Genomic DNA, 26,472 nt, shown 5'->3' on the forward strand with positions numbered 1-26,472 from the left:
TGGCACAAAAAAATTGCTCAATAAATGTTGGATTTGAATTGTCTCTTGAAACTACCTAAGCTAAATTAGGAAGGTAACAGTATGCCTCATACAACAGAAATCTTTGAACAAACATGCTTCTTTATGTAGTTAATAAGTCAATAAACTTTCATTGAACATTTATTATAATATATGCAAACAACTATGCTGTGTTCTGTGGGGCAAGTACAAAGATAAAGAATACTTAATTCCTACAAAGAAAATCTTATAGTCCATATATAAAACCCTTATATAAGACCCTTATACAGGTATTTAAGTGTAAAATACAGTACAATGTCTAAGTATTCTTTGAGTCCATATTCCATGGGACCATGTATTTTTTTCCTGTACTTCTCATGGTAGTCTTAATATTGAGTGGGGTGAAAATAGATGTAGCAGGATGCACAGGAGATAACAGCAGGCATGGCAGCTTGTTATTTCTTAATAATGGCTATTGAGATACAGGAATCAGAGTGGACACTGACATCAAAATTACAAGAAAGGTCCTAATAATCATACCAATATTGCAAGTGCATGCTTGACTTACCTTCCAGTTTTCACTATCAATGTTTCGGTATTTTAATTCATATTCTATTGTGCATTCCTTAAAATTATCCAGAAACAGTGGAGGTTGCCATTGCAAAGAGAGATAACCTAAATATCCAGGGTCCACTATCTCAAAATCCTGAGGAGGATTAACTGAAATAAAATGAATAAAACATTTTTACTTTTTTCCTATATCTTGTGACAAAACTTGCTAAATCTAGTTTACTTTCATATGTCCAAAAGCTGGCAAATGGATAAATAAACTGCAGTACATCATCTATACAATGGAATATTATTCAGCCATAAGAAAGAATGAAGTACCAACTTATGCTACAACATGCAAGAGTCCTGAAAACATTAAGTTAATTTGAAAGAAGCCAGTCAGAAAAGTTACATAAGACCAATTTATATGAAATATCCGGAATAGGCAAATCCATAGACACAAAAGTGGCTGCCAGGGGCTGGAGGAAGGGAAGAATAACATGAACACTGAATAAATATTCAATATCCTTTTTGGGGGGTATGTAAATATTCTGGAATTAAGTAGTTAAGGGTGTTACACAAGTACACTGTTAAGATACTATAGACCACTGAACAGTACACTTTAAAAGGCTAGGTTTTGGGATCCCTGGGTGGCGCAGTGGTTTGGCGCCTGCCTTTGGCCCAGGGCGCGATCCTGGAGACCCGGGATCGAATCCCACATCGGGCTTCCGGTGCATGGAGCCTGCTTCTCCCTCTGCCTGTGTCTCTGCCTCTCTCTCTCTCTGTGTGACTATCATAAATAAATAAAAATTAAAAAAATAAAAAAATAAAAAAATAAAAGGCTAGGTTTTATGTTACAGAAATCATATCAATAAAGCTGTTAAAAAGTCTAGAATAGGGACGCCTGGGTGGCTCAGGGGTTGAGAGTCTGCTTTCCGCTCAGGGCGTGATTCCCAGGTCCTGGGATCAAGTCCCACATCGGGCTCCCCCTGCAGGGAGCTTGCTTCTCCCTCTGCCTATGTCTCTGCCTCTCTCTCTGTGTCTCTCATGAATTTAAAAAAAAAAAAAAAAGTCTAGAATACTGCTACATGCAAATATGACTTTGCCTATCTAGGTACTAAGTTTTCACAGAAACAGGCAATTCAACATGCAGTTACCTCTGTGGTTATATAGATCAGAATTTGGCCTAGGATGCGAACACTTTATTACATAAATCTCTCTAATTTCAAGAACCAATCAGTATTAATTCAGTGTTTACTATATGCATATAACATCATGGCACATATACACACACAAATGGGATAGAAAATGTAAAATATGACCACTATAACTAAATGCCTTAAGAGTTAGAACAAGCAGAAAAAAAAAAGAGAACAAGCAGATCTTGTTCCATTCTGAATCCTCTAATTAAAGTCCAAAGCTAGGGGGGCACTTGACGGGATGAGCACTGGGTGTTATTCTGTATGTTAGTAAATTGAACACCAATAAAAAATAAATTTATTATAAAAAAAAAAAAAAGTCCAAAGCTACTCCCTAGAGTATGGCAAACCAGGGCCACTCTTTGGAAGAACTTAAGAAAAAGTGTCAGGTAGCTGAGCAGAGTGGCATCAGAAAAAAGCCCATATTATTTGGGAAGAGGTAGTAGTATGTGGAAATGGCTCCCCCAATGGCTGGTTTAAAAAACAAACAAATAAATAATTCTATAAACTTCCCTACTAGCAAATCTAATAGTACTATAGTTCTGCCTTCACGTTGCCTTTCTGCTAATAATTTCCTTTCGTTTCTGGCCAGTTATTCATCTTAATGCCTAATCTCATAATACTTATTGAGGTGAAGAAAAGAACCCACAAAAAGAAACTGTGGCACAAATTATGATTTGACATGGGACCCCCACCATGTATCAATAAAGAAAGCCTCTACTGAGGATAAAATGACAGTCTTATTGTTTCAACTCTTAGGGTTACAAATCTTTGTGAAATGTGTTGTTCTGATTACCTTCTCCAAGAAGAAAAATTCATTAAACATGATTTAATAATTCTGTAGTTATTTTTAAATTTTACCTTAAATCTCTGTATATTTTTCCATATTTATCTTAAAGGTTAAGGATGGTAAATAAGGAAAGTTTCCAGTTAGTTGAGTACCAGGCAATGAGGTTTCATATAATTAACCTATTTCTTAGAAGACCATACAAAAAGGTATGGAAAAGTGTCTTTTAGTTTGGCTTTTATCCTGCAAAATGTTTGTTATCATTAGTTAACCTTATACGTGAGGCTGACTAGTAAGAACATATCTTGTGTGTATGGACTTCCTGAAATATTTCTAGTAACAATCCATCTACTTGTTATGTACTTCCACACGGTAGGTTGAAAAGACAATTAATATCCCAAATTTTAAAACTACTCCATCGTTAGCTTACCTTTTATCTCAGCATTTGAAAGCATAGAGCCAAATGCTGTGCAAACAAGCAGGGTATAGAGGAATCCGACATCCAAATGAATGAAAGCCATTCCTCCAAGATTCAATACTTTGAAGTTTCCACTCTAAAAAGGAAAAACAACATTTTAACTTTATCTTACTTCAAAATAACCAAATGATTAAATGTGTTTAAAAACACATTTGGAAACTCTATGTTCTTTCTACCAGGAATTGGGGAAAACTGTGCCCCTTCGAACCATGGGGGGAGAAATCAGATTTAGAACCAATAAAATGGAAAGAGAGGATTCTAGGCTCATTTTTCTATAAGAGTAAAAAAAGAAAAGCAAAACAAACTTACAAGAAAACTCTTCATACCCACCCCACACAGAGAGACTTTTCCATACATTACATGCTACACCCAGGATAGGATGACTTCAAATAGCCTTCAGCCTGAAGACTGAGCCAGACCCACCACAGTGTCCTTATTGGTTCACAGTGGGAGTTATGATATCATTAATCTCCATAGCAACCCTCTCCCCCAGCAACAAAGTAAATACGCTGATAAGTATATTCTTTTCTGAGATTAAAAAGTATTTGAAAGTTATCTGACTACTAAGAAAGCATAGAACCTACACCCAAGCCTCAGATACCTCAAAACTTTGCTCCATTTCTTCATAAATATTAAACCACCATCCTCTACTCTTTATCTGTTCCACCCTTCCCTGCTTCCTGTATCAGTAAATAGCACCAAGACGCCTGTGTGGCTCAGGGGTTGAGGTCTGCCTTTGGCTCGGGTCGTGATCCCAGATCCTGGGATCGAGTCCCACATCAGACTCCCTGCACAGAGCCTGCTTCTCTCTCTGCCTGTGTCTCTGCCTCTCTCTCTCTGTATCTCTCATGATAAATAAATAAAATCTTAAAAAAAATAGATAAATAAAATCTTTTTTAAAAAAGGAAATAGTACTATCATCTTCCTAGTTGCCCAAACCAAAAAACCAGAGTTTTCCTCAACTTCTCCCTCTCCCATACAACCTCTCCATTATCACTACCTCTTCCAAGATGAAGAACTTATCATCAGGATCTCATTAGCCAGTCTTTCCTGCCTCCAAACCGTTCTCCATATCACAACACAGCAAGAATGACCTCTCTAAAGGGTAAATCTTACTTTTCAACCATTTCTTAAAACAACACTTCATTATAATAGAATACAACTTAATAGTCTTTACATTCTTGAAGAATATCAGGTTGTATGATCAAAATTTAAAGAATTCATGTCTCCACATACCTACTTAACCAAAAATTACTCTCTTTTCAAAGAAAAACCACTACTCCCAGTTCTATACTTCTCTTTGAGCCTATATTCCTGGAACCAACAATTTCACAGGAAGCTAATGAGTAAAGGTCACTATTCCAACATTCAGAAATTACCTTTCTTTTCTCCTACATAAATTCATTAGACAGAGGAGACTCTCTCTCCCTGCACCACCCTCTTCAACCTACCTGGTCCATATGTAATGTTCTAATGTTGGTAAGTTTCAATTATGACATCATAGAATCTTGAGATCAAACTATTAAAGCCAGCATGTATTTCAGAGACTATGTTAGCCCAGCTTCATTTATATACTGGGAAATAAAACACAGATTTGCCCAAGATTACACAGCCAGTTAGTAAGAGATTTGGGAGTAGGACAGAAATATGATTCTTAATCCAGTGTACTTCCACCCTATTATGCTGGATCCCACAGGTTTGAGGATTATGAAAGCTCTTCCTCTGGGACTCCAGCATTTAAGTCTTCCTTCAATTAGCTAGCCCGACTGAATCAACACCATGCTATTTTTTTTCTATGTCTCATAAAATCATAAGAGAAAAGCATTTTTCTTACTGAGGTTCAATAAATCTCTCTCTTCAATTCCTCCCTGGGCACATGCAAACCTACTACTGTCCTCCCAAGCATCTGTAAGTGGTAGGTAAGTCTATCAACAGATCTTCCACAGAGCTGCTCTCATGGATTGAGATGAACACACTGGTTCCTTTGGGATCTAAGGCAGCAAATAGGTCTGACAAAGAGAAATCCTTTCTTATTACTAATAAGGATGAAGACAATTAAAGCTCCCTTAAACTGCTCCCAGAGAGATCTCTAAAGTTCTCTCTCCCGTATCAATCTGCCCTTATATATTTTCATAGCCCTGTGCCATGTGCAGCACAAATCGTAAGAGTTAAAAATCCCTTGATTCTACTCCTTTTATAGGCTACTGAAATGTGATTCAGGCTATCAAATAGCATATTTCCTAGATCAGCCCAACACATTAATGCAAAGGTAGGAAATGGAATAGTTGGTGTCCTGAGTCACTTGTCTACAAACCTATGAAAGGAGTTCCCTGAATTACAATACACTTAGGATCCCATCTAGACTTTCTCACAAAAATGAATGTGAAGACAACTCTTTCCTTGGCTTCTGGGTTACAAGATTGTCACTTGTGCAATGAGGTGCTTTACACACTAAATGGTTACTAGGAAAGACAGAATTCTTCACAAGAGGGGAAGGGACCGGGCAGCCCCGGTGGCTCAGCGGTTTGGCGCCGCCTGCACCCCGGGGTGTGATCCTGGAGACCCAGGATCAAGTCCCACATCGGGCTCCTTGCATGGAACCTGCTTCTCTCTCTGCCTGTGTCTCTGCCTCTCTCTCTCTCTGTATGTGTCTCTCATGAATAAATAAAATCTTAAAAAAAAAAAAAAAAGAGGGGAAGGGACCTGAAGACAAAGGGAAGATGGTGATGAAAACACAGACATACACATACACTTAAGAGTTTCTGATATACTCTCCACCCCCAGCCCACAGTTAACCACTCATCTGGTCTTAACTCCTTATTTTTAAAAATGAGGAAATACCAATGATGGAAGATGAATTGTCCAAACTCACACAACTTACTGGTGGCAGAGCTAGGACTGAAAACTAGCTCTCATAAGCCCTTTCCACTGAGTAGACAATAAGTTCTCTTGTTATAAGGAGTCTTGTCCTGCATCTATTTTACCAGAATCCCCTGAACTTTGGTCAACCTACTCTCACCACCGAAACCATCAGCCCACCACAGTTTTACCATCATGACATTTTGGCAGAATAATAATAAGCTTTCACTGAGCACCTTTTTTTTTTTTTTTTTTTGCCAAATTCTATTCCAGGTAAATCTTGTCCAAGATAAAAGGTACAAGTGACGAGTCATAAGGTCTGTAATAGTAGCAATCTTCCTATTATTTATTCAGCATTTACAGCATTCCAGACACTACCCTGTACTAAGCACTCTACATACATTATATCATATAATATTTATAGTCAGTCTCTCATGTATGTACTATTTTCATTCCCATTTTAAAGACCAGAAGCTGAGACACAGAGAAATTAAACAACTTCCTGCAAGTCACGCAGACCATAAATGGTGAAGCTTGGATTTGAATCCAGACAGTCTAGTACCAGAGTCCTTGATGATAACCACTAGGCTAGGCATTTTCCACTGCTAAGATCAATGTGGAGGGCAGCTTCCTGTTTCTACCCACTAAGTTTCACACAACACTATTGCTTAAACAGTTTCCCACTGAGAATCTCCTTTAGAATAGCAAGCCTAAACTATTTCCTGTTTTCAGCCTCACTTCCCCACCTCTTCAAAGCCATGCTACATAATCCCCTTGTTCTATGAGGTGGCAGGAGATAATCTTTGCATGATTGGAGACATTCCAGGTACTTACCAATAATATGGTTTCCTCAAGAAATGAATTATCATAGGCAATTATCACAGGTCCTCTTTTTTTTCTCCTCTTCACTTTGGAGACATTAATTAGAATCTCTAATACTTCCCTTCCTGTCTGATAATCAAGCACACTGAAAAAAAAATATATAGATGTTCCTGAAATAGCCAGCAGGCCAGGACAGAGATTCTATAAATCACAAGACAGGGGTGGGAGGTTATGGGTGGGGCTAAAAGCATCTAAAGCGAATTTAGAATTACAGCAAGGTATGTAAAAGCTGACAGGACTAATTAATCTTTGGATAAACAAATAGATATATAGCTGAGAAACTTGTTATAATAAAAGACACAATGTTGTAAGTATCAACCTGGATTTCAACCCTGCCTCAACCACTAATGTTCCTGGAAGCAAATTATAATTCAATTTCCATCTATAAAATGGAGGTAATGACACCAGTCTGGCAGATTTGTGCTGTAGATTAAATAAGACAATGCATCTGAAAGTACTACAAGAAGAGTAAATTGCTCTGTGTGCTTAGGAGGAGTTTGTCTACTTATCAACTGAAGACAGGTCAATTTTTGTTGATCCATTAGTTGTCTTTACTGATATTTGTCTCAATAACAATAACTTCATGATTTTGCTTATTTTTTACAGTTTACAAAGAACTTATTGAATTATTTTAACAAATTCACAGGTGTATAAGGTTGGTATTACATATTTACAATCAGTAACATTGTGGCTTGAAGTGATGTGACTTGCACAATATCTCACAGCTGGTACAATCTGTATGGAAAGGCAAGGTAAAAGAAGGAACAGAAAAAATGCTGCAAGCCAAAGAATGCAGTCACTTACATAATATGGATTTGTGGGGGGAAAAAAGTGCCTTTTCTGCCTTGACAAAGAAATACAAAAAGACAATTCCAACGTATCTAAAATGATTACAAGTTCTTGTTTTGTTTATAAAGGCAGTGAGCAAGTTGCAGAAACACATAATTATTTTTTAGAAAATAATGAATGGGGATCCCTGGGTGGCTCAGCGGTTTAGCGCCTGCCTTTGGCCCAGGGCACGATCCTGGAGACCCGGGGGCGAGTCCCACGTCGGGCTCCCGGCATGGAGCCTGCTTCTCCCTCTGCCTGTGTCTCTGCCTCTCTCTATGTCTATGATGAATAAATAAAATCTTTAAAAAAGAGAGAAAATAATGAATGGAGTTTTACAATGCCACTTCAAGTAACTTCTTAAAAAACACATAAAGCACGGCCATGTTATTTATGTTGCCATTAGACTGAAAAAAAAAAAAACAGCGTTAAAAAATCTGATACTTTCCATTCATATTATTTAAAGTCAGCCAAAGCAATAAGAAAGAGAAAATGGAAAAACAGAGAAGTAGAGTTTAGGGAGAGAAAAATGGAAAAGTAGAGTGATTGCAAAGTTAAATGTCATCAGTGGGTGAAACAATTAATTTATGGGTCTTACGTGAGAAGGCATACTAACTAGGAGATCTGGGCTCTAGCACCAACTTTGCCACAGGATTTAGAAAATAATAATACTAGAGACTAGAGTTTTTTAAGCTCTTTTCAAGTGTCAAGCTCTGTGCCAGATACTTGATAGGGACTAGCTCACTTAAGTCTCACAAACATTTTTAAAATTTTATTTATTCATGAGAGACATAGAGAGACACACACACAGAGAGGCAGAGACACAGGCAGAGGGAGAAGCAGGCTCCACGCAGGGAGCCTGATGTGGGACTCGATCCCGGGTCTCCAGGATCACGCCCTGGACTGAAGGCAGTGCTAAACCGCTGAGCCACAGGGGCTGCCCTGAGCCACCGGGGCTGCCCAAGTCTCACAAACATTGATAGTTACTATATTATTATCCCAATATTACAAATGAGTCATTTGAAGCTCAGAAAAGTTAAGTCAATTACTCAAGGTTATATAACTTAAGCAAGAGAAGATGTGTATACCTGATTTCTTAAAAGACTATGTTCCTTTTAACATATGATACTGTCTATCAACTTATCCCACTTCAGTGAAGCTCAATTTCCTCTCATACAAGTTATCCCTGGGATATCACTGTTTCATCAGTCAATCTGCTGCGTATCCATGCATGGTTTCAGGATGTGACTCAAAAGCACTAGCTTCCTGAATAACTAATCTCGTTTTAAGGAGACCATCCAACATGCACAAATGTCTATTCATAGCTTCTGGTGTATGGCCATGACTCAGCATCATAATCAGCACCCCTAGAACCTGCCAGATCCTGAGTTCTGACAACATGCTGAGATTAATACGTGACTTAATCAGCATATGAACTGGTGGTGAGTCAAATTTAATTTATATAATAACTAGCAAATAACTTGTCATTCATAAAGAATGCTGAAGATGATTTTATGTACTTTTAAACACACAAAAAAACCCTTTGAATCAGACAGATACATCATGCTTGCCACTAGTCAACTCCAAGTCACCTCCCACAAAAATACACAAAAACGTTAAGCACATGCTGAACGATAAAAATCACTGTAGACCAATGAAATATAGCTAGGATCTCTTCAACAAATACCACTTTAACAACTGGTTATCTATAACATGATCGTATTTGTGTCCTTGACAACATTATATTCTAACATTGTATATTGATATTTATGCAATATGTTAAAAAAAAATCTTGTGAAACACAGGTAGTCATCTTATTCCCTAATTCTTTTTGTAGATGCTTTCCTGCATGACATCCTGAGATCATCCAACAAGTTTCCTAAAGCATTCACATAGCCAGTAAATTCAGTTTTGAGCTACAATAGCAACTGCCAGATTTACAGTATTAATTCATGAAGCAGTTTATACATTTCAGAATCAGTCCCTAATCTGAGCTGATCAGGGCTTTATTAGTTTATAATGCCACCCAGAAAACCACCAACAGGCTTTTACAACCGCTTAAAAAAACCCCTCCCACTTCATCTACTTCTTAGAACAGGTCAAATTGTTATTATGAAATATACCTTACATTCTATTCAAGTGAAGTCACAGCTGTAGAGCAATGCAGTATCTTGAAAGGCACCACTTCTCTGGAACTAGCAAAACAATCTCTTTTGTTCAACACCCTTCTCCCCACTACCAGATGCTCCCAAATACTTGTCAGCAAGCAAACACTGTGTACTCAAAACATTCACTTTGCACATAATAACTTCAAAAGTAAATAATAGAGTGTGCCCCACCCCCTCCAATTAAGTAAAAACAATACAAATTGTACCATAGCAGGTCTTTTTTTTTTTTTTTTAGATTTTATTTATTTATTCATGAGAGACACACACACAGAGAGGCAGATACACAAGCAGAGGGAGAAGCAGGCTCCATGCAGGGAGCCCGATGTGGCACTCGATCCCGGGACTCCAGGATCACACCCTGGGCCAAATGCAGGCGCTAAACCGCTGAGCCACCCAGGGATCCCCCTTAGCAGGTTTTATATGACTTCAAGGTTATTCTACCAGTATGTTCCTTCAAGTCCATGAGGTATAAACTGTAAATATATGAAAATATGGTATTATATCATACATATACCATCCATTATAGAAAAAATGCTGACAAAAACATATCAATATTTCTATCATGTATTCATTATTTAACAATCAGTTCTGGGAGCCTACTACATGCCAGGCCCTTTTCCAGGCATATGAGATACAACAGTGAACAAGCAAAAAACATGCCCTCCTAGTACTTTCTGATGTGGGAGACAGCCCATAAACATATCAAATAATTATAATTGCTAATTATAATTTTTATTAAAAAAATAAAGCAAGATAATATGAAAGAGAGTAATAAGGGCTCTTTTTAGATGGGGTAGCCAGTGGCATTAAGGACCTCAAGAAGTAAGGAAATCAATCAGGTAAAGACACAGGAGAAGAATCTTCCAGGTAGAAGGAACAGCACATTCAAATGCCCTGATGAGGGAATCAGCTTAGTAGTTCTGGAAATAGCAAGACCAGCAGGACAGGAAAGAGAAAAGGTCATATGATCCCATAAAGATAGGCAGACTATAGACCACGGTAATAAATCTCTCATTTATTTTAGTAAAATGGGAGGCAACTGGACAGTTGTTAAGTATAGTAACACGATGTATTACATAACTATTACATAATATGTATGGGGAAAGGGCAGAAGCAATTATGCAGGCTAAAGCTGATGGTGACAGGGATCAAGTTGATAGCAAGTGGAGATGCTAATAGGATCTACTGATAGACTGAGTGCAGAGTATCAGAGGATGATGCCTCTATTTTTCTCATGGGCAACTGGATAATTATTAATGTGGCCTGGGGATGATAGACAAGAGTTCAGATTTCTATGGTTCAGTTTAAACTGCCTAACTAGTAGCCCAGGTGGCTCAGTGGTTTAGCACCACCTTCAGCCCCCGGTGTGATCCTGGAGACCCAGGATCGAGTCCCGCATCGGGCTCCCTGCATGGAGCCTGCTTCTCCCTCTGCCTGTGTCTCTGCTTCTATCTCTGTGTGTGTGTGTGTGTCTCTCATGAATAAATTAATAAAATCTTTAAAAAAATAAAATAAAATAGGGCAGTGCTGGTGGCGCAGCGGTTTAGCGCCACCTGCAGCCCAGGGCGTGATCCCGGAGACCCTGGATGGAGTCCCACGTCGGGCTCTCTGCATGGAGCCTGCTTCTCCCTCTGCCTGTGTCTCTGCCTCTGTGTGTGTGTGTGTGTGTGTGTGTGTGTGTCTTTCATGAATAAATAAAATTAAAAAAAAAAAGATCTAATGGATTTGGCCAATGGGAAATAATTGGTGACATTGATAAGGGACCAGGTGGAATATCTGAAGCAAAACTCAGATTAAAGTGGGTTCAGGAAAGAATGGATGGGCCAATGGAGACAACGAGCACAGATAACTCTGCTGAGAAGTTTGCTATAAAGGGACCTATGTGATCACAGGTGCTCCTGCTGGGAGGAAATCACTCATTTTTTCCCTCTTGAAAACATAAATGGAGAACATCTTATATGAAGGTCTGATCCTACTTTTCCTTGGTTTTTTTTAAAGGTTTATTTATATATATTTTTAAATATTTTATTTATTTATTCATTCATGAAAGACACAGAGAGAGAGAGAGGCAGAGACATAGGCAGAGGGAGAAGCAGGCTCCATGCAAGGAGCCCGATGTGGGACTCAATCCCGGGACTCCAGGATCACACCCTGGGCCGAAGGCAGGCACCAAACCTCTGAGCCACCCAGGGATCCCTGGTTTATTTATTTATATTAAAGAGAGACAGAGCTTGCATGCACAGAGGGTAGGGGCAGAGGGAAAGAATCCTTTAAAAAAAAAAACAACTTTATTTCAGAGAGAGTGTGTGTGCAAGCTGGGAGTATGGGCAGAGGGAGAAGGGGAGCAGACTCCCCACTGCGTGAGGAGCCTAAGGCAGGCCTGGCTCAATCTCTGGACCCTGAGATCACAACCTGAACGGAAACCAAGAGTCAGACACTCAACTGACTGAGCCACCTAGGCACCCCTAGGGAGAGAGAATCCTTAAGCAGGCTCCATGCTAAGCACAGAGCCCAACTTGGGGCTCCATCCCACAACACGGAGTTCACAATCTGAGCCAAAACCAAGAGTCAGACACTCAACCAACTGCACCACCCAGGTGCACCTCCTTGGATTTTTGCCATACCTGTTCAGTAACAGCAGGTGTTGTTATTTGAGGGACACAAGGCCAAAATACTTTAGAATTATACTTATGAAAGGGTACCATACCAAAGCAGAACATTCTTTCTAGGACAACTAGAAACTATCAAAGTTTAGTTTCACTAGTGATTATTTAAACAAATACTTTCCATCTGCTCAAATTGTTTTTCGAAGCAATCTCCAACTTCTTGCATTTCTAATGAAATAATATTGTTAAAAACTTACCATTTCTCCAAACTATAGAACATCTTTACTTTCTATGTGCAATCTGAGATATTTTTTTCCTTCTAAATTTGTCTTCTGCAGCAAAAGTCATCAGAAATCAGTTTTTTTTATTAAGATTTTATTTATTTATTCATGAGAGGCAGAGACACAGGCATAGGGAGTAGCAATCTCCCTGTGGGGATCCCAATGCAGAACTTGATCCCAGAACCCTGAGATCACAACCTGAGCCAAAGGCAGACGCTCAACCACTGAGCCACCCAGGCACCCAGAAACAACTTTATTTTATAAGGCATATAAAAAATTCAGCCTTTAGTCTAGAAACATAATTGAAGATCTGAATTGAGGAATATCAGAGATTCCAGTTCTGGTCCTGATTTCAAAATGCCAAAAGGATGCTTTAAAACTGAGGGATCAAACAATACAACTGGACATACTCCCATAGTTCCAGTAAGTGCATCTCTCTAGGCAAGAGGTTTTGTATTCTGGCTTTCAGAATATCTGAGACTCAGACCATAAAGAGTAGCTATTCCAACATTTCAGGCTCTCGCTGTTTGCTGCTTCTCTCTCAAGCCCCTCTCCTTCCTGCCCTCACTTTCTTGCTTTTTCTGTTTCTGTTTTCTCCCTCTTTTCTTCTTTCTTACTGATGTTTCTCTTTTCCATTAAGTAGAAACTAATAGGGGTGTCTGGGTGGCTCAGTAATTGAGCATCTGCCTTTGCTCAGATCGTGATCCCGGGGTCCAGGGATGAGTCCTGCATCGGGTTCCCCACTGGGAGCCTGCTTCTCCCTCTGCCTATGTCTCTGCTTCTCTCTGTATCTCTCATGAATAAATAAATAAAATCTTTTAAAAAGAAGTAGAGGGATCCCTGGGTGGCGCAGCGGTTTGGCGCCTGCCTTTGGCCCAGGGCGCGATCCTGGAGACCCGGGATCGAATCCCACATCGGGCTCCCGGTGCATGGAGCCTGCTTCTCCCTCTGCCTGTGTCTCTGCCTCTCTCTCTCTCTCTGTGACTATCATAAATAAATAAAAAAAATAAATAAATAAATAAAAAAGAAGTAGAAATTAACATATTTTTGGATCACTGGATGTCCTCCTTTTTAAAACACCAGAGCATTCTATTTTCTCAATACATTTTCCTTAGTTCTTCGGGCTTCAGAATAATACTCTCCATGACCACTTGAAGATTAAACCAGTTTTGTAACTTTGTAAGCTTACATTCTAAAAGTGCTTATGACAGGGGTGCCTGGGTGGCTCAGTCAGTCAGGCGTCTGATTCTTGGTTTTGGTTCAGGTCATGATCTCAGGGTCATGAGATCGAGCCCAGTGTTGGGCTCCATGCTCATTGGGGAATCTGCTTGAGATTCTCTCTCTCTCCTTCTGCCCTGTCCCGCCTCAAGATAATCTTTTTTAGAAAAGTGTTTTTCTAAAGTCACCAAAAAAAGAGCTGTTGTTTTTTTTTTTTTTTTTTTTTTTTTTACTTGTATGTGAGCAACCATTTATTGTTCTTCGGTGGACTTACTGCCCTTTATAAAAATGAATTTCCTCCTTTAAAAGAACTGGTTTTTATAATCCTATCTGCTTAAAAGTTCTAAATCCATTTTATAATCCTAAGTGACAGGTCTGCCTATCTACCCCACTTTCTCACTGTTTTTGATAGCTGCTTTTGAGCCTGGGTGAGACAATATTTCCTAAGTGACTTTAGAGTCTTCTAATCAAAATACAACTTCAGAGTATTTTTCCAACCTGTCCTTTAAATTGCTGATACAGTCATAGGCATCTGTCCAGATCTTCATTTCACAGACATTTCCTGAGCATCCATTTTGCACCCAAGGCTACAGTTATGAAAACAAGCAAGACACAGTGTTCCTTACCCTAAAGTCTACTGAAGGAATAGTAAAAAAAAAAAAAAAAAAAAAAAAAAAAAACAGTTACTCACTACAGACCTATTAGAATGCCCAAAATCTGGAACACTGACAACAACAAATTATAAAGAGGATGTTGGAGCAACAGAAACGATCATTCGTTGCTGGTGGGAGCACAAAGTGGTACAACCACTTTGGAAGACAGTTTGGTGATTTTTTAAAAGCTAAACATATTCTTACTATGCCAATCAGCAATCATGCTTGCTGGTATTGACCCAAAGAAGTAAAAAACGTAGGTCTACACAAAAATCTGAGCATGGATGTTCATAGCAGTTTCATTCATAACTGTCAAAACTTGGAAGCAACCCAAACTGTCTTTCAAGTAGGTAAACAGATAAACTATGGTACATCCAGACAATGGAATATTATTCAGTGCTAAAAAGAAATGAGTTATCAACCCATGGAAAGACATGGGGAAACCTTAAATGCCTATCACTTAAAGAAGCCAATCTGAAAGGGCAACATACTATATGACTCCAACTATATGACATTCTGCAAAGCCAAAAGTATGAAGACAATAAAAAGATCAGAGGTTCCCAGGGGTTGGAGTGAGGGATAGGGATGAATAGGCAGAGCACAGAGGATATTTAAGGCAGTGAAAACACTCTGTATGATACTATTATAGTATAGTATATAATACTAGTATAGTATATAATAGTATAAAGAGCGTATACATGTCATTATACATCTGGTCAAACACATAGAATGTACAACATCAAGAGTAAACCCTAATATAAACTATGGACTTTGAGTGATAAGGATGTGTTAATGTAGGTTCATCAATTTTAACAAATGTGCCATTCTTGTGTGGGATATTGAAAATTGAAGAGGCTATCCATATGTGGGAGCAGAGGATAGATGGGAAATTTCTGTACCTTCCTCTTTATTTTCCTATGAACCTCAAAAATTAGTCTTTTAAAAATCAAATTATATAAACTTATAGTTAAATAAATTATAATACAAGCAAAATTAATAAAGTGTGAGTCTTCTCTCAGGATACTGGTAGAAATATAAAATGGTACAATCTTATTTTGGAGGTGGTACAGCTAAGATTACTAGCTGTCTCATAATATTCATCTCCTTCAGTAGTAATGGAGCCCCCAGGGTTTAGCAGGACACATGGCCACACAAAATGAAGACTACATTTCTGAACACCTTTCAGGTACATGTGACATATGCTTAAGTTCTAGCCCAAGAGATATAAATGGAGTGTTATCTCTAATCTGTAGGTCACACCTTTTTTTTTTTTAATTTAAATTCAATATGGTATATAATTAGTTTCAGGGGTAGATTCAGTGAATCATCAGTTGCATATAACATCCAGTGCTCCTTACATCACATGCCCTCCTTAATGCCTATCACCCAGTTACCCCATTCCCCCCACTCACCTCTTTGGGTCATACCTTTTAAAAGAATGGACATTTTCTCTCCTTCCTTTTCCTCCTTTCTCTAACTTGCTGCTTAGAATATGGTTTTGGTAGAGGCACCTGGGTGGCTCAGTTGGTTAAGGACTTTGGCTCAGGTCCTGGGATTGAGCCCCATGTCAGCCTCTGTGCTCAGTAGGATGTCTGCTCCTCCCTCTGTCCCTCCCCCTGCTTCTGTGCTTTCTCTCTCTCTCTCTCAAATAACTAAATAAAATCTTTTTAAAAATATTTTTAAAAAGAATATGGTCTCCTGGGCAGCCCGGGTGGCTCAGAGATTTAGCGCCCCCTCAGCCCAGGGTGTGATCCTGGAGACCTGGGATTGAGTCCCACTTCGGGCTCCCTGCATGGAGCCTGCTTCTCCCTCTGCCTGTGTCTCTGCCTCTCTCTCTCTCTCTCTCTCTCTCTCTCTCTGTGTGTGTGTGTGTCTCTCATGAATAAATAAATGAAATATTAACAAAAAATATATATGGTTTTGGTAGTGAGCCACTTTTGATCAAATAGATGAGGGAAACATCCTAGGTGTGGCAGAACAACGAGTTTGGAGTAGCCCAGGGCTCTTGACCTCATGCAATAAAGCTGCATTTTCTTCCTGAGACCTGGATTAGCTACCTTGAGACAGTCATGTGAGAGCAAAATAAACCACTTTGTTATTTAAGCAGAACCTATAACCTAATTAGAGGAGTATTTAGCATTGTATATTAAAATGTTATTTATTTTTTTAAGATTTTATTTATTTATTCATGAGAGACACACAGAGAGGATGGGAGGGGAGGATATACTGAACCATTCCATTTGCAAATATTATAATCACAAAATGCTGAAGTTGAAACTTTTACAGTGAGCAAAAAATCATTTTGATTTCCCCCTCTGAGGCCTTAGAAGTCCTTACAGTAGTAAACAAGAGGATCCAAGGGCTGTAGGACTCTCTATGGCCCTCTGGAGGTTCTGCTCATAATAACTGCTCTTGTGAACCACAGCACTTCCCACTACCACAAGCCCCTCAATGTTCTGAATGATACTGTGATGATGCACTCACATATCTCTAATCATATGTAACTTCTCCTTTTCCAGATATCGACAGTTCACCCCACATGATTTTGGTTATTTGCAGGATACCCTGAAGTTCAAGTTTCCTCTCAATAAATCAGTACTAATTCTGTCAAAAATGTACAGTCTTTCCTGCAAAAGTGCTAGATAAAGCAGATGGCTGATTCCATAATTAGTAATTAATCACTGCTGGATGAGCAAAGTCAAACATACCCAGGGAAAGGAACACTACTTGTAATAGGATCATGCCTTTAGAATATGGCTTTGTCTTCCTTTGCCTTAGCATCCAGGGGAAAATTAGAATGACTAATACCTCCTACCCCCCAACTCCACTACATTCCTTAGTAGTAGGTGGGCTGCTCTTCAGGAGCTCCTAGGCTCACTTGATTCTATTGATACTTACTGCCAAAAAACAAGATATGTGTACACATTTACACACAAAAACACGTACTTGGCTTCTACCATTTATCACTATGGCTTAAAAATAAATGAGAAAACAGAGACCAGAGAAATTCAATGATTTTTCCCATAATCTCATTTCATTCCAGTTTAGATCTTTAACTACTGCTTTAATTTTTAATTTTTAATTTTTCTGCTTTGCAAAGACTTGACTGTTTTTTCCAAATTTGACCTTTTTCCATCAGATTTGACCTTGTTTCCTTTCTTTATGCCATCTAGATTAGTTCCATACCCCAAACTAAACTTGCCTCTTTTTTATCATACTTCCTAACAAAATCCCAACTCTCAGGGCTCCCCTGTGCCTGTCACTGCGCAGGTAAGTGCTGATGCAACAAGTCCCACAACAGATTAGTTCCATGATAAATTTCTAACATTCCATTTTATATAAATCCACAGTACTATCAAAAACAGTATTGTGCTCACTTCAGCAGCACATATACTAAAATTGGAACAATACAGAGATTAGCATGGCCCCTGCGCAAGGATGACACGCAAATTCGTGAAGCATTCCATATTTTTATGGAACCTGCTTCTCCCTCTGCCTGTGTCTCCCCGCCCCCCCCCCGTGTCTCTCATGAATAAATAAATAAAATCTTTTTTTAAGAAATAAAATCTTTTTTAAAAAAGAACACTATTAACTGTCTCGGTTCAATTTTATTTCATTATTGAGAACAATTAAAACATTTTTCTGATATCTTCAATTCTTTCACATCCCCTCTCCTCCAACCTCAGCACATGACCTTGCCTCTTTAAAAACAAAATTAAGCCATCAGATGGAAATTCCCTCATCTTCCTGATTCCACATTTTCCCTATATCCTCTCCTCCTTCCCTCCTGCTATCATAAAGGAAGTATATTTCCTACTATCTAAGATAAAATACCTCTTCTGTGTTTTTGGATTCTCACCCTGCTCAGATTATTAGAAATCTTACAATTTTTTTCTTCTCTTCAATATCTTCAACATACATAAGATGTATGTACGGATATATGTCTCAGCCAGATATATCCCATTAGCATTCAAACATACTTACCTCTCCCTAAATTTAAAAGATTTAAACTCTCTTGCCCCCATATTTGCCTCCAGCTACTGCTCCAAAACTTCTTCACAGCCAAACTTCTAGAAAGTTATCTGTAGTTGCTATTTTCTCCAGATGCCCCTACTCACTCTTTATAACTCCATTTTCTTCTAGTTTTTTTCCTTCATCCCACCACCAATTCATGACTCTCTTAAAACAGGTTCGACTAGAGTAACTAAAGACCTTCATGTTACTGAATCAATATTTTTTATTCCAATTTTGTTTCTTTTAGTGGTGTTCGCCTGTTTACCACCATCCTTGAAACACTATTCTCTTGGCTTTTCTGACAACAGCATCCCAGTTTTCCTTCCATCTCTCTGGCTACTCTTTTCATTTCATTTTTAGGCTTATTCTTTACTTATCCTAATATTATACATCAGAGTTCTTTGAGGCCCTCATTTCTTCTGACTCTATGTTCTCCCTAGGTAGAACACTCTCACACCTTCCATTACCATCAATATGACAATGACTTTCAAACATATCTCTCATCCAACCTAGTGTGCTAAGCTCCAGACTTGTGTATCTAATTGCTTTCTTAAGATAATCACTTGGAAGTCTCAAACACACCTCCAATGCAAAATGCTAAATACCAAAATCATAATCTTCCATCTGAAAATGGGTCCTCTTGTCAGAGGTGTAGTAGATGTAAGGTGCAGTAGTTCCATCTGACTAGTTAGCAGCAGTGTACATTCAACAGTACAAGCCAGAAACCAGTCACCCTAGACACCTGACATTACATCTCCCATGTCCAATCCATAATCAAATTGTTTTCAAACATCCCTTGAAACTACTTATATCCATCTATATCCCTCCCATGCCAGTCCTTTATCACTCTCATACTAGTCCAAATCACCATGATAATTTGCCTGGACTATTACAATAGCTTATTTAAAAAAAAATCTGTATTCAGCTTTTAACCATCACTACTGCGCACTAACAAACATTTTTTTTTTTTTTTAAGTAATCTCTATGCCCAGCCTGGGGCTTGAACTCATAACCTCAAGATCAAGAGTCACATGCTGTACAGACTGAGCCATTCAGGGGCCCCTATAATAGCTTTTTAATACATCTCCTTGAATTTACTTTGGCCCCACTCTATTTCTACATTATAGGTAGAGTGCCTTTCTTCTGTTTTGCAAGTGAAAATCTGATTATACAACTGCCCCGCTAAAAATTCTTCATGGCTTCCTCTTTATCTTGGAATAAAAATAAAAATTGTTTACTTGGTCCTCAAGGTCCTAAATATTGTGGCATCTGACTACTTCTAGAGACACTTTTTACACACTCTTCTATTTTGCACTCTGTACTCTTACCACAGGACCTGTGCACATGCTCCTCCATCTGCCTGGAATATTTATCTCTCTATCACTTATGGTTAACTGTAAGGCCCATGAGAGTAGGAACTGCTTCTGCTTTTATATTAGCATAATGCCTATTACAAAGTAGGCAATAAATATTTGGTGAATGAATGAATGAATGAACTGATATGGGTTTAAGACTATAAACTAGTTATTTCCAAAGGTCATCTTATTTTGGAAAGCTGACAGACTCCTGATCCAAAATAAATTTATCAGTGCTTTATCATGGTACCTTGATAGTTCCACATTAGTCACCAAAGGATTCTTCTCAATAACATTTTTGAGCTATGCAAATAACAAACCAGTACTTGTCAAAAAACAGCTGAAGAAGAAAGTCTATCTTCCCTAGGACAATGATAAATTCCACTTATGCAGATCATCTTAAAATATCCAGGTAATCCTTGGGATCCCTGGGTGGCGCAGCGGTTTGGCGCCTGCCTTTGGCCCAGGGCGCGATCCTGGAGACCCGGGATCGAATCCCACATCGGGCTCCCGGTGCATGGAGCCTGCTTCTCCCTCTGCCTGTATCTCTGCCTCTCTCTCTCTCTCTCTCTCTCTCTCTCTCTCTCTCTCTGTCTGTCTCTGTGTGACTATCATAAATAAATAAAAATTAAAAAAAAAAAGATTAAAAAAATATTCAGGTAATCCTTCCATACATGATTTAAAAACACTGATAGACAATGTAATAGTTTTGAAATAGTTTTCTCTGTTTCAAAGAACATGAATACACATGGGGATTATGAATACTCAAACATTAATGTAACCTATCATCACTTTCCTTTCCTCTGTTTCCAGTACCAAATAGTAGCATAACTTAACAAATTTTAGTGTCCTTAAATGGAAACATAGGGGGCAGCCCAGGTGGCTCAGGGGTTTAGCACCGCCTTCAGCCCAGGGCCTGATCCTGGAGACCTGGGATCGAGTCCCACGTCAGGCTCCCTGCATGGAGCCTGCTTCTCCCTCTGCCTGTGTCTCTGACTCTTTCTCTCTCTCCTCTCTGCTGTGTTGCTCATGAATAAATAAATAAAATCTTAAAAAATAAAAAAAAATGGAAACATAGGAGTCATCCTAGATTCCTTTTACTCATTTATCTTCAATCACCATTTCATACACATACACAATATCATAAAGATTCCATTCTCTAAATACCTTAGTGGTCCATCCATATCACTCCATCTTCACTACCACAACCCTAATCCTAGCCCTTAACATCTCTTGACTGATCAACTGCAATAACCTCCTGATGCATTTCCATCTTCTAATAAGCGAGATTCATGTCATTTTCCATGCTGTAGTCAGTGTGACCTTTTCAAAACACAAATATGTCCATTCAAACACTTTCACTACCTTCCCATAACCCTACAGAATGATTTATAGTAATAGCTCATAATTCAATGTGCTCATACTGTGCCAGTGCTTCCGAAAGCATTTTATGGCATTAATTCACTTAATCCTCATCACAGCATTATGAGATAGGTATGGATGTCATCCCATTTTACCAATAAGGAAAGTGAGGCACAGAGAAGCTAAATGATTATCACATGACCTCATAGCTGGTAAGTGATAGAAGCAGATTCAAAGCCAGGCAAGTGTCATTCCAGAATTTGGGCCCTAACCTCTATGCTGTATTGCCTCTTATAAAGTACACCTCTTTTGTTGGGAAAACTGGACAGCCACATGCAGAATGAAACTGGACCAATCTCTTATACCATACACAAAGATAAACTCAAAATGGTTGAAAGATCTAAATGTGAGACAAGAATCCATCAAAATACTAGAGAAGAACATAAGCAACACCCTTTTTGAACTTGGCCACAGCAACTTCTTGCAAGATACATCTCTGAAGGCCAGGGAAACAAAAGCAAAAATGAACTATTGGGACTTCATCAAGATAAAAAGTTTCTGCACAGCGAAGGAAACAATCAACAAAACTACAAGACAACCTACAGAATGGGAAAAGATATTTGCAAATGACCTATCAGATAAAGGGCTAGTATCCAAGATCTATAAAGAACTTACCAAACTCAACAACCAAGAAACAAACAATCCAGTCATGAAATAAGCGGAAGACATGAACAGACATTTCTCCAAAGAAGACTTACACATGGCCAACAAGCACATAACAAAATGCTCCACATCACTTGCCATCAGGGAGATACAAATCAAAACCACAATGAAATACCACGTCACACAAGTGAGAATGGCTAAAATTACTAAGACAGGAAACAACAAATGTTGGAGAGGATGTGGAGAAAAGGGAACCCTCTTGCACTGTTGGTGAGAATGCAAACCGGTACAACCACTCTGGAAAACAGTGTGGAGGTTCCTCAAGAAGTTAAATAGATATACCCTATGACACAGCAATTGCACTACTGGGTATTTACCCCAAAGATACTGATGTAGTGAAACACCAGGACACTTGCACCCCAATGTTTATAGCTGCCATATCCACAATAGCCAAACTATAGAAGGAGCCACGATGTCCTTCAACAGATGAATGGATAAAGAAGATGATATATATATATATATATATATATATATATATATATATCATATTATATTATATATACTATATTATATATATGCTATAATATATATATACACACACACACACACACACACACACACAATGGAATTTACTCAGCTATCAGAAAGGATGAATACCCACCATTTGCTTCGACATGGATGGAACTAGAGGGTATTATGCTAAGTGAAACAAGTCAATTGGAGGATAATTATCATATGGTTTCATTCATATATGGAATATAAGAAATACTGAAAGGGATTATAAGGGAAAGAGGGAAACTGACTGGGGAAAAATTAGAGAGGAAGACAAACCATGAGAGACCCCTAACTCTGGGAAACAAATAAAGGATTGTGGAAAGGGAGGTGGGTGGGGGGATGGGGTAACTGGGTGACAGGCACTGAGGAGGGCACTTGATGGGATGAGCACTGGGTGTTATACTATATGTTGGTAAATTGAATTTAAATAAAAATTTTTTAAAATAAAAAAAAATAGGAAAAAAATAAAGTACACCTCTTTAGCATGGCAATTAACACTTTTCATTATCTGGACCTTACCAACACTTTCAGTCTCATTTCCTACATGCAGATGTTAAAAAGTGGGGTCTTGTTTTATCTCTAAACTTTTGTCCATGTAGGTCCCCTGATACTAGTATTGTTTTAAACAGGCTAGTCATGGATTACTCCTAGTCACTGAGATTCAGCTCAGGTAGCAGCACTTCCCTCTACGTATTTTCTGAATACACCTTCTCCCAGACTACACTGAGAGTTACATCTGCACTCTCTACTGAAATATTAGGAAATGAAATTCCACAATAGATTAAAAAGCACTCACAATTTAATGAAGGGAAGAGATTCATAAATAGACATATATATGGCAACATATTTTGAGATAATTATGTGTGTTTTGCTCAAAGATTTTTGCTTCTCCCTCCCATTTCAAGAAGATAACCAGGCTTTTTTATTTTCCTTATCTCTCCCAAGAGGGCTCCTCCTCCCCTGTTGCCAAGACTAAAAGCAGTTCTGCACACAGACATACCTTCCTAGCTTCTGTATTGTCAAAACTCAAGCTCATAGGTGAGATTATGCTTAGGAGTGCCAATGCAGGTCTCAAGAAGACAGATGAAATTTCTTTTAGGGTATTCAGGAGGGAAAGGAACATAAGCTTTAAACAAAAGGAAAGAAGTCAGGGGAAGGGTAGGGGTTAGAGGTAGCAGGGAGAACAGCTCAACATTTGATGGTAGCAGCCTAGGAACAGGCGAAAGTTCAGAGGAATTTTAATGAGTGTGCTGGGCCTTAGACACAGGGGACCCAATCATAGCAATGGTTCAGTCCCCCAAGCATTGCATAGAAGCAGCAGCAGCAAACCTGAAAGGGCCATCCCTGGCTGAGACAAAAAGGGCCTCTCTAGTATTTTGGTCTCAGTATATTTGCATAACCTGGTAGGAGGTTCAAGTATTTTTTTAAAAAAGATTTTATTTATTTATTCATGAGAGGCAGAGACATAGGCAGAAGCAGGCTCCATGCAGGGAGCCCGGCATGGGACTCGATCCCTGGTCTGCAGGATCCCGCCCTGGGCCAAAGGCAGGCACTAAACCGCTAAGCCACCCAGGGATCCCCAGGAGGCTCAAGTATTAACTGAAATTGCATATCTTACATTCTTGACAGAATGCTGAGTACAGGGTAGCTTACAGGACTTATTATTATTATTATTATTATTATTATTTATGATAGTCATACATAGTGAGAGAGAGAGAGGCAGGGACACAGGCAGAGGGAGAAGCAGGCTCCATGCACCGGGAACCTGACGTGGGATTCGATCCCGGGTCTCCAGGATCGCGCCCTGAGCCAAAGGCAGGCGCCCCAACCGCTGCGCCACTCAGGGATCCCTACAGGACATATTAAAATGTGAAATTTCTTGCATACCAAAGTTGCAGACTAATTTCATATTAACTTCAGTTATAATAAGGTGTGGTAAATTCTAGGAGAGAGGAAAGCATTTAGAAGCACAGAGGAAAGCACTTAGAAGCACATCTACAAGAGGCTTGGTTTGGCTGCAGTGTAAGAGGTACTAGGTGTGCTTTCTGAGCCATATTAAAAAACTCTGGACTTAATACTGATGGTAGTAAGTGGTACTGACAGGAAACAGTATTGAGGAAAAGTACTGAAATAGAAGATTTCAAGGAAAAAGTATTAAAAAGCCAAGTGCCTCAGATGCCAACAGACATGGCATGGGGGAAAGTAAGACAAGAACTGCAATGTGTCTGCTGTACTTGGAAATAAGGAGTAATTAGTAATCAATTGAGTAGCTCAGTGGTTGAGCATCTGCCTTTGGCTCAGGTCATGATCCCAGGGTCTTGGGATCAATTCCCACATCCGGCTCCCTGCAGGGAGCCTGCTTCTCCCTCTGCCTATGTCTCTGCCTCTCTCTCTGTGGCTCTCATGAATAAATAAAAAAAATCTTAAGAAAACTCAAAAAAGGGCAGCCCAGGTGGCTCAGCGGTTTAGCACTGCCTTCAGCCCAGGGCCTGATATGATCCTGGGGACCTGGGATCCCTGCATGGAGCCTGCTTCTCCCTCTGCCTGTGTCTCTGCCTCTCCTTCTCACTCTCTCTGTGTCTCTCATGAATAAATAAATAAATAAATAAATAAATAAATAAATAAATAAATCTTTAAAAAAAAAGAATTAGCGATTTTGGTAAAGGTGGCTATATGTATGGACCACTTTTTTTTTTAATTTATTTATTTACGATAGTCACACAGAGAGAGAGACAGGCAGAAACACAGGCAGAGGGAGAAGCAGGCTCCATGCACCGGGAGCCCGATATGGGATTCGATCCCGGGTCTCCAGGATCGCGCCCTGAGCCAAAGGCAGGCGCCAAACCGCTGCGCCACCCAGGGATTTCTGTATGGACCACTTTTTATTGGAGCTTAGTTGTATGGGTTGTGCTAGTCTTGGTTGTACAGAGAAGGGTTAAGAAAATGTATCTTTTTTTTCTTTGCTGAGAAAAGAACCCATACAGAGGAAGAGACTAAAAGAAGTGAAAGGGAATAATGACATAAAGAGATCCATGAAAAAGCAAGAGGTCAGCATGTAATCTAAAACTAAAGTGGAAACACTGAATTTGGACAGAGACAAGAAAAAAGCATGGATGAAGACAAAAATTGATATGTCTATAAAAGATAGTGAGGTGGGTGCATAAGATGTTTGGGTGCACGTGATGGCATTTATTTTCTGTGTTTTCACAGAAAACAGGAGGAGGTAGGAGACAAGCTTACCTCCTGAAATTAAATATGTAGTAGCTGAATAGAAGGCTCAGAGGGAGAGCAGAAAGTTTGCAATAGCCACCAAAGAGGGTGTAAAAGAACTGAGGGAGGGGATCCCTGGGTGGCGCAGCGGTTTAGCGCCTGCCTTTGGCCCAGGGCGCGATCCTGGAGACCCAGGATCGAATCCCATATCGGGCTCCCGGTGGATGGAGCCTGCTTCTCCCTCTGCCTGTGTCTCTGTCTCTCAATCTCTCTCTCTCTCTCTGTGACTATCATAAATAAATAAATAAATAAATAAATAAATAAATAAATAAATAAATAAAAATAAAAAAAAGAACTGAGGGAAATCCAGATGACTCGGAGTAAAGACATGTAGAAGGATGCTCTGGTTAGTACCTATTCATTCTTCAGATTTCAGCTCAGATGTTGCTTGCTGAGAAAAGTTTAAATGAGGCCCCTGTTATGAGCTTTATGAGCACTATATTTCTATTAAAGACCTGTAATGGTTTTAACCTTATACTAACTTGTGGGATTATCAAGTTAATTTCTATTCCAACTTAACCAACTGAGCCACCTGGGTGCCCTCATTTTTAACATTTCTATTGCCTTTCACAACATTAGTAGTGATCAAGACATTTGGCTCATTTTACAGATAAAGAAACTAAAAGCAAGATTGTTTAGCCCTTAGTTTATTATTCTCTGCTCAAAATAATCATCATCATAATTTTATGCAATTTACCTAAGTCTTAAACTCTCTGAAGTTAATAAAATTTGCATAAAAAACAGCTGG

The 26,472-nt window shown here is 39.1% G+C and overlaps 1 protein-coding gene and 1 non-coding gene across 6 annotated transcripts in view; one reads left to right on the top strand and one right to left on the bottom strand.

The window, feature by feature from the left end:
* The window catches only part of IL13RA2 (interleukin 13 receptor subunit alpha 2), a 59,099-nt gene that overhangs the window by 22,772 nt on the left and 9,855 nt on the right, over positions 1 to 26,472 (bottom strand). For 2 of the 5 annotated variants that reach the window (XM_055339053.1, XM_055339054.1), the window contains exons 2-4: positions 6,704 to 6,836; positions 2,963 to 3,086; positions 566 to 717 (exon numbers count right to left, since the gene is read on the bottom strand). In XM_055339053.1, coding sequence (XP_055195028.1) covers positions 566 to 717; positions 2,963 to 3,086; positions 6,704 to 6,836 — 409 coding nt within the window. Of the gene's footprint in view, positions 1 to 565; positions 718 to 2,962; positions 3,087 to 4,844; positions 4,864 to 6,703; positions 6,837 to 26,472 lie in introns of those variants that run through there. The other 3 variants (XM_055339058.1, XM_055339056.1, XM_055339057.1) reach the window with 2 other exon arrangements.
* LOC129519040 (U6 spliceosomal RNA) lies at positions 17,875 to 17,978 on the top strand. The gene has a single exon (XR_008666337.1). It is a non-coding gene; the product is annotated as a U6 spliceosomal RNA (small nuclear RNA).

Source organism: Nyctereutes procyonoides, unplaced genomic scaffold (genome assembly GCF_905146905.1).
Source record: "Nyctereutes procyonoides isolate TBG_1078 unplaced genomic scaffold, NYPRO_anot_genome, whole genome shotgun sequence".
In the NCBI taxonomy this organism is placed as follows: Eukaryota; Metazoa; Chordata; class Mammalia; order Carnivora; family Canidae; genus Nyctereutes; species Nyctereutes procyonoides.